Source organism: Mastomys coucha, unplaced genomic scaffold (assembly GCF_008632895.1).
Source record: "Mastomys coucha isolate ucsf_1 unplaced genomic scaffold, UCSF_Mcou_1 pScaffold3, whole genome shotgun sequence".
NCBI classification, from domain to species: domain Eukaryota; kingdom Metazoa; phylum Chordata; class Mammalia; order Rodentia; family Muridae; genus Mastomys; species Mastomys coucha.
Window position 1 is genome coordinate 28,368,887 of NW_022196909.1, and position 8,886 is coordinate 28,377,772.

An 8,886-nucleotide genomic window follows, 5' to 3' on the forward strand; every position below is an offset into this window, starting at 1 on the left:
CTATTTGTGACGGTTTCGCCCGCTACTTCAAAAACCACTATTAGGAAAACGTCCAAGAAGACTATGAACAAGCTAAACCCTACAAGCAGAGAGACAGACCAAAACGAAATTTTCATTTCACTCGGATTTGTCCACGCCGAAGCATTGTTAAAAAACAAAACAAAATAAAAAAAAAAAAACGCCGACAAAGAAAAAAAGAAAAGGAAAAAAAAAAAAACATTTGACAGCTTCTAGCCATCACCGTCTTGGAGCAGGGAACAGCCACACTACGCAGGCTCCTGGCTCAGAAGAACCCTGGGTGGCCTCTCCGCGCAGGCGCCCGAATGGGGAAGTGGGCGGGGTCGCGCATGCTCCGCGGCTCACTTCCGGCCGGCCCTTCCCCCCCTTCCCCCCCTCCTCCCCCGCGAAACCACCGCCCCTCTGCCTGGTCGCCAGCCTCTCCCTCGACTCTTCTCCACCCCTCGTGTTCTCCGCCCTGCTCGCCGCCAGCCCGTCCCCTCCCGCTCCATCCGGGTCGCTGACGGCTGTCTCTCGGGTCCGGCGAGTGCTGGCGGCAGCTTTTCTCTGAGGAGCCTGGGAAAGTTTCACGGGGTGGGGGTGGGCGGAAAAGCCGGGCAGCAGAGGCAGCGGAGCTGCGGCCGGGACGCCGGAGGAACCGTGGGGATCGCCGCGGCCGGTTGAAGGAGGGAGGTCTCGGGAGCTGGAGAGCCGCCCAGAGGTCCAGGGAGCGTCCGTCCTCCATCGCCTAGGGCTCTGCCTGCCCTGTGAGACCGGGTGAGTCGTTGCCTCCGTGGGTTCGGGGTTAGTGTGACGGAGGCGAGCTCCGCTGGGGCCTTGGTGAAGGGCGCCAGCGTCCTCAGCGTTTACCGGGGCCAGAGGGTTGCACCGCCCTCGGGGAAAGGTTCTCTCTCTCTCTCTCTGTCTCTGTCTCCCTGGGGCCGAGCCCGGTGGGGCGGACTCTCTCTGCCCGGCTCGCCGGTAGCTGCGGGAGTTTGGCTGGCTCGGCCCGCGAGGCTGGGCGTGTGCAGCCCATTCCTCTCTTGCCCGGGGCCGCCGGGGAGCTAATCATGAGGTGCATGGTTAGGGAAAAGAGGAAACCAAACTGCTTTCCGTTCTCTTACCTGTTGCTGGCGAGAGAACGTCTTTCCAATACGGGTTCTGACTTTTGGACGGGGAAAAAAAAAAGGGTGCCCAAACGAAGCGCATTGTAATCGGAGATATGTTCCTGTCTTATGCTAGAAAAAAAGAGATCCGGAAAGACAATGCAGAACTCTCTGGAACTCTCGAATTTGGGTGTCCCAAAGGGATGAAGTCAAACTTCTGCTGACCGGAATGGAGTGAGACAGCTTCAGCACTTTTCTAAATAAACATTAATGCAGGAAAATTACGTTTTGAAACCTCAGATTCAGTGAAAGGAATTGAGGTGATTTTGGACAGCAAGGATAAGACTGACGTCTATTAATGCTTTTTAATAATGCACCGTGTTGCTGGGCAGTGGTGGCGCACGCCTTTAATCCCAGCACTTGGGAGGCAGAGGCAGGTGGATTTCTGAGTACCAGGACAGCCTGAGCTATACAGAGAAAGAGAAACCCTGTCTCAAAAAACAAAATAAAAAAAGCACTGTAGGGTTTTTTTTTTATTTTTAGTTTTTTTTTTTTTAAAGAAATGTGAAGGTTTAGACGACAAGGACCCACTTGAGTCTTTTTTTTATGTTAATGAAGGTTTCCCTCACTTGTTTTTGCATCTTGTATGCGCCTAGTGCTGGAGGCCAGAAGAGGGCGTAGGATTGATTGCCAGGGAGGAGTTACACACAAACAGAGCAATCATGTGGGTGCTGGGAATTGAATCAGCATCCTGTAAAAGAGCAGGCAGTCCCTTTAACCTTTGAGACTTCTCTCAGCCCCTCATGTATGTCTTTCACAGGCGGAAGTTATATAGATTTTCCTATTATATGTTAACCCCGCCTCCAATCTGTTCTTATTTGGGAAAAAATCAGCAGTCCTGGGATTGTTTACAATTTGTTTTTCATCTTCAAATAATTGTCCTGGAGGTATGTATTATAATCACATCGATTTGGTTTTAAAATTAAATTAGTAGGGCTCGATGCTAGCATTTTGACTTATCAAGTGAGTTGTCGATTGTTTTAAAATTACGACTTGATAACTTCTAATTTTGTATATAGCTTATTAGTATAAATAACGAGAAGTCTAGTTTAAATTGTTATTTTTTTTCTAAAGTTCCATTATTGGTTTTATTTATGTTACAGATAAGGACTTCAGTTTTCTGTTGATGTGGAGGTAGGTATCAGATTTTTGGATTTTGTGGGCTATGGGAGACTACAAGATTATGTTTCTGCAGTTGGCTGGATATTTCTTGTTTGGGCATTGAGCACATGCCTTATTTACTGTTCTCATTAAATGTATTTAAGGAAAAAAACTCTAATTTCATTAGAGTACTTACTACCAGGTTATATAACAGAGTCAAAGCCAGTTACTGTCTTAAGTTTTGCAAAGAATAGTAGAAGGTGATGTCATTTCCTAAACATTTGTATATGATCTTTTAAAAATGAGAGCCCTGAAATGTAACCCTGAAGCATATTATAAATATTAAATTGCAGTCCTCATTTTAGCTTAACACTTGATGAGAGAGCAGCTTTCTTTGACGTCTTACTAACTTTTGTTCTTTCTTCTCAGACATAGGGTACCTCCAAGTTTCCAGCGTTTCAGAAGGGACTCTTGTATTGAAGCTGGAAGACCAACATCATTACAAGCATGTTGTGCTGGGGGAATGCATCCTATGGACAACTAGGTTTGGGTGGGATTGATGAAGAAATTGTACTAGAGCCCAGGAAAAGTGACTTTTTCGTAAATAAAAAGGTCCGAGATGTAGGATGTGGACTGAGACATACTGTGTTTGTCCTGGATGACGGAACTGTGTACACATGTGGATGTAATGATCTAGGACAGCTAGGTCATGAGAAGTCCAGAAAGAAACCAGGTAAGGGAGATTTTTCTATTCTAATAATTGATCATTTTACTCTTGAAATGGTGTTTTCTATGGCTGCTGTAAATCCTAAACTTACAGGCCTTTTCAAGATTTAAAAGCAAAGTAAGAGTTAAACATACTCTTGACTTTACCATGCTTCTTAATTACATTGGTTTGTGGGGTTTTTTGTTTGTTTGTTTGTTTTTACTACTACTACTAGTATGACCACTGATTGTATGTGGTTGAAAACAGTAACAAAAACCCCTAGACTTCAGTGTTTGTTTCTTTTGCACAGACTTAAAGTTATTAAAATCTTTATAAGTTCAGCTTTCTTGAACAGATTTTGAATTCCTAATTTGTTCTCTGTGATGATTCTGTACTTGTGGGGGGATGGTAAAAGCTTTTTATTTTCATTTACTTGCATAAGTTATTCCTTAATTATTCTGTGATTTTTGTTTTGCTTAGTTAGAAATACTGTCCAATCCCCTAATTGCTGCTTCTACCATTTCGGGGCTAGCTTTTTAAAGGGTTGTGAATGTAAGGTGGTCTGACTATGGAGAGAGATCTAAGCAAAGTGTAGAATAATTTATCAGGTAATGAGCATTGGAAACATTTGGTCAGATTTCATGGTGTTTATCTAGATGTTGTATTTAAAATTAGATAGTAACACATTTGGGGTGGAACTGTTAGATACTTTACTCTCAGTTGTGATAACCAAAAGCTACTACTGGACGGTAGTAAATTCAGGAGAGAGCTGCTGTGCTCCGTTTCACAGTAATGACACTTAGGTGTTCCCTGTGGCAATCCTTTTTCTCTGTCATCTCATTGTAGAAGGTGTTTGGTGGTTGGTTGGTTTTCTTTTTGTTTTTTTGCTTTGTTTTTTTGTTGTTTTGATTTTTGTTTCTGGTAGCCTTGTTTTGAGAGATCAATGTTGGTATAAAAATTGAGGCAACAAATTGAAATATCTTTCATACCATCTCACCACCATTACCATCCTTAACTACTAATACTCATACTGTAGCTTTTATTCTTTGTGGGTAGGGTCTTAATCTCATCTCATAACATGTACTTATTGCTTCATGACACACAACTTGATTTTAATGAAAGAGAGCGTTTCCTTAATAAGATAGGGGTAATTATTGTAGAATTCAAAGTAAATGAATGTTCTTGCATTACATTTCACGAGAGACTCTCTTAAAGAATCATACCAAATTTTCCCAGTCTTGGGCCTTGAGGTGGTTGTGGGTGGTAATCTACCTGTACATTGTGCTCATGTGGCAATGCTACCTTATGATGTTGAGGTTTTCATGGTCTTGGAACTACATAGTAGGTGTAGGAGTTGTCAGTATGCTTACTGTAACTTACTGAAGTTTAGGAATTTTAAATGTGAATTTAATGTTGCTTAGAGCCCTTCTCACCCCCTTCCCCATCCCCACATGTACCAGTAGGAAGAATTGCTTAAACTGCGTGGATGAGTTTGGGGAAAGCTGAGTGCTTTTTGGTCTTGTTGACATTGTGATGACTGTATTGTGACATCTCTGTCTTCTGTGAATTCATCCCGGAAGCATTCTTTAGTAATGCAAAGTTGAAGACTGTACTTCCACTTTAGATTGACTCTGGTGTCCATACGAAACAGTCCCTAGAAAAGGCAAAAGGAAAGAAAAAAGAGCTTGGTTTTTCAGAGATTTGGAGCTTCAATTCGGAGTTAAGACATACATAAATGAAGTAACTAAAGAGAGTTGAAATTTCCCATGATATTATATGTACTTCAAGCCTTGGGAATTTGAGTGATGAGAAAGATATGTGTGACTGAATTAAAGGAATAATGGTTTAAGTTTTAATTCTGTCTGTAGCTTTGTAAATAGCTAGTAAATAAGTCTGGTGCTAGAATTTTATAAAAGGGGTTGGTGAGGGAGCAGGAGGGCTCTGATCTAAACAAAAGTCCTGATTCTCTGATACCTGGAAGTGTAACTAGGCTACAGAAATGGAAAAACAGGAACTCAAGGAGGTGTGATTGCTATGACGATTCCAGCTTTCAACCTCATTTTTTTGTTTTGTTTTGTTTCAAGTACATGAGTGGTAAATTTTAATAAGGTTTTAACTAAAATTCTTTTTGGAATGATTCTTCAATGTTTTAAATGTGCTTTTCCCCTGTTCCTTTTATAAATTGCTAGATTTGAGGGGTGAGTTTAAAGATAAGGAATTGTTAGAACTTATTTAGTTGGTTTTAAAGACTTGATAATTGACCAGTCTCGTTATATGTCTGAGTCACAGACAATTCTTTTATTAGAGATTTACTTAAGTCACAAAGAAAGAGAAAAACCAAGAGTTATTTCTTTACATAGACTGGCTGTATAACCATAGCACATAGTTGTAATGAGGGAGCAGAACTTAGTGGCATTAAGGATAAGCTTCTCCAGTCTGTGGCTTACTGTAGGAGTTGGCTTTGCTGCTTAGTAGTTTGGACCTGGCACCTGTTGGGAAAGTTTTCCATTCTGGATATTTTGGGAATCATATACACACTTTCTGACATTCTGACTTCTTTTATTATACCAAGAATATGAGTTAAGTCCATGTCCATCTCTGGTCTCTTACATAGGGATGACCTAATTGCTAGCTCTTCCTGAATTAGTGCTAGAAAAATGAATGTCTTTTTCACCTTCATGCATTTTTTTCCTACATAAGAACTTTTTAAAATATTTTTTAAAGCTAGTTTCTTGGTTTCTTAATTCATAGCTTACAAATAAATACATTTATTCAGTGTGTTATATCTGTCCATTTAAATGGTTTTATTTACATACTTCTAGATTTACTTAGGAAGATTTAAAAGTAATTTGTTAAAAGTACATTTTTCCTAACAGGTTTGTTTAGTCACAATATATTTAGTTATAACTTGTTGACAAGAGCAATACTAAGCTATTTTTTGATTGTAAATGATGTTATAATTTTGTTAAAGAGTGTCTTTCAGTAGCTTTCTGTGGTTTTCCAAGTTCTTTCAAATGGAGTATCTCATTTGATGCACACACACTTCCTGCTGTTAGTCATTTTGGTGAAAGCATTTTGGTCACAACAGTAGCTCCTTGCTTCCCTTTCTTGATTCCTCACTTTCTGACCTATTCTTTCTGTTCATAAAACATAAATCTATAAATGAAATGTGCTTTTATATACAGTTGGATTTTTAAAAAATAGTGTAGGAAATACATAACTATGGTAATTTGCAGGTTAGAAATACCAAATTATCTCACATATTTCTTATTTTATCAAAACATACAAGATTGAAGCTCACTGGGTTTCTTAAATCATAGTTTTCATAATACCTTCTAAGGAAGAGAAAGATGTAGGCTATGCAAAGACTTGGAAAAAAGAATTACCTAGGTCAGGATGTCAGGCGTGGCTTCAAGCACTATGAGAAAGATCAGTGCCCCGGAGTCACAGCTCAAGTGTAGGGGAGTCATAATGCAAACAGACGCTACTGTTAGAGAGATGTGTAATACTACTTTACTTTGTGTAGGACCCCACATCTGAGGAATATCAAGAGCATTACACAATAATTCATGGTTCCTTTCAAAGTGCTTGTGACACAAATTGCAAGAATTATCACCTTAGGGGATAAGTTTTCGGAGAAATGGCAGCACAAGTTGGTAAGTAACTTGTCAAACAGCAGGTGGCTGGTGAGCAGCTGTCAATTGATCTGAAAGCTTAAGCCTACCAGTCTCCTACTTTATTCACTAGATTGTGCTTATGTTTAGCATTATTTACAATAATGTCTTCTTTGAGGCAGATCAAATACTAGTGCAGATTGTTTCTTTGCCATTCTATTAGATGGCCTGTTGAAGTAAGTCATTATTTTACCAAGATTGCATAATGCCACGGTGTGGTAGGAGCAGTATTCTTACTTCTTTTGTTAGGCTGTAAATCAAACCGAGGGCCACATGCATGCTAAGCAAGCACTCTGACACTTACTACACCCAGCCCCAAGAATATCTAGATAGACAAAGCTCACTTTTCTTATTTTTGTTTTGTATTATCATTTATTCCTTTATTGTCTTGACTGTTGTGCTGGTCTATCAGAAGTCTGTAGTAATTGTCATGCAGGGTTGATAGGGTGGCTGGCATTAGAACTTAGGTTACTTAGTTATGTTGTGTCAAGGCTGTCTGTCTCTGGGATGCATTGGTTTATGCTTTATAAAACTCTCTCACACACAGAGACACACACAGAGAGAGAAAGAGCAGACACACACAGAGGGAGAGGGAGGGGGAGAGAGATTTTCTTTGTGTTTGGCATATTAGTATGTTTATATGATTGGCTTGTCCTACAGCACTCTAAAAGTTGAGGCAGGGGGATCATAGGTTGGAGGTTTTTCTGAGCTACAAGATCCTCCCTCAAAAATACAAAAGGAGAAATCAAAATACCATTCCCATCTTTCTCTCTCTCTCTCTCTCTCACACACACACACACACACACACACACACACACACATACACACAAATGTGGTAGGATTTGGTTTCACAGTTTGGGCGAATACCAAGGATTAAATTAAGATGACAGCCTGAGGAGTCAGTTTGTATTATTACTCAGAGATTTTGTTCTAGTTTTTGAGATAAGGTCTCACTATGAACCTCTGGCTGGCCTTGAATTTGCTATATAGCTTGCCTCCAGTTTAGTAGAGATCTGCCTGCTTCTGCCTTCTGTGTGCTGGGATTAAAGAAAATACACCACCATACCTATTTTACTTAGAGACTTCTTAAGGTTCCATTCTCAGTATATATGTAGCATTATTCTCATATGCTCTGTGTTAAAGTTGTTTTGAAGAAATAAAAGTGATACCCATTTTTCTAAACTATAAAGCATATTATGACACAGACATTGTGACAGTAAACATGATTTGGGTGAGATTGTGTGGGATGATCAGTGAAAGGAGCCGTATACGGTAGCAAGCCTCTGTTCTCTCCTTTTTGTTTCTCTGGACCCACACTTTGTTGATAGAAAGCAAGGCAATAATACACACAAGGAAAACAGTACTGTGTGTAGACAGTATATAAAAATATAAAAAATTTGCTAGACCTGGTGTGCTTACTTGTAATTTCAGCACTGGGTTTACAACATAAGGATAAAGAATTGGATACCAGACTATGTTATATAGAGATACATTCTCTTGTGCTAGCTGGTCTTGGTGTCTCTGACTGTGGCTTGTCCCTCCTGCAAGCCTGTGTGTCAGCACTCCTGGAGACCAGTTCTCTCCAGGAGGAATTTGGGTATGGAGAGCTGTGGCACAGGGTCAGCTCCGGGATGCAGACAGAAACTGGAAGGATCCTGTCCCCAGCTGTTCCTTGGTCCCTCTTGGGCCAGGAATTTGAGCAGTGGTAGTCTTTTATTATTATTATAATTAAATACACTGTAGCTGTCTTCAGACACCCCAGAAGAGGGCATCAGATCTCGTTATGGGTGGTTGTGAGCCACCATGTGGTTGCTGGAATTTGAACTCAGGACCTTTGGAAGAGCAGTCAGTGCTCTTACCTGCTGAGGCATCTCGCCAGCCCAGAAGTGGTAGTCTTACCTGTGCTCACAGGGGTGTGCTCACAAGTGTGTCAGCACTCCTGGAGACCAGCTCTCTCCCAGCAGTATTTGAGTATGGAGCTCTGTGGCACTGGATCAGCCTAGAGATACATTCTCACAACAAAAATCAAAACAAATTTGTTCTAGTTATAAAAGGGAAATTTCCTAACCATTAGTACTACTAAAATTTTATTTATCTGGACTTAGTCTTCTGTCTTATTTTCTAGCCTGGTATAGTTTTTTGTTTTTTGTTTTTGGTTTTGGTTTTGGTTTTGGTTTTGGTTTTTCCGAGACAGGGTTTCTCTGTGTAGCTCTGAAGACCAGGCTGTCCTCGAACTCAGAAA

The 8,886-nt window shown here is 40.6% G+C and overlaps 1 protein-coding gene and 1 long non-coding RNA gene across 9 annotated transcripts in view; one reads left to right on the top strand and one right to left on the bottom strand.

Moving 5' to 3' along the window:
* The first annotated feature begins 379 nt into the window (after window positions 1–379).
* Herc4 (HECT and RLD domain containing E3 ubiquitin protein ligase 4) overlaps window positions 380–8,886 on the top strand; it is a 71,855-nt gene continuing 63,348 nt past the window's right edge. For 6 of the 8 annotated variants that reach the window (XM_031348317.1, XM_031348319.1, XM_031348320.1 and 3 more), the window contains exons 1-3: window positions 380–774; window positions 2,267–2,297; window positions 2,694–2,997. In XM_031348317.1, the coding sequence (XP_031204177.1) occupies window positions 2,772–2,997 (226 nt within the window). In that variant the 5' untranslated portion in view covers window positions 380–774; window positions 2,267–2,297; window positions 2,694–2,771. Of the gene's footprint in view, window positions 775–1,239; window positions 1,338–1,923; window positions 2,051–2,266; window positions 2,298–2,693; window positions 2,998–6,502; window positions 6,627–8,886 lie in introns of those variants that run through there. The other 2 variants (XM_031348318.1, XM_031348322.1) reach the window with 2 other exon arrangements.
* Window positions 4,356–8,886, bottom strand: part of LOC116075267 — a 6,403-nt gene continuing 1,872 nt past the window's right edge. Inside the window, exons 2-3 of the long non-coding RNA XR_004112494.1 lie at window positions 8,544–8,656; window positions 4,356–4,624 (exon numbers count right to left, since the gene is read on the bottom strand). This is a non-coding gene — a long non-coding RNA (uncharacterized LOC116075267). The remainder of the gene's footprint in view (window positions 4,625–8,543; window positions 8,657–8,886) is intronic.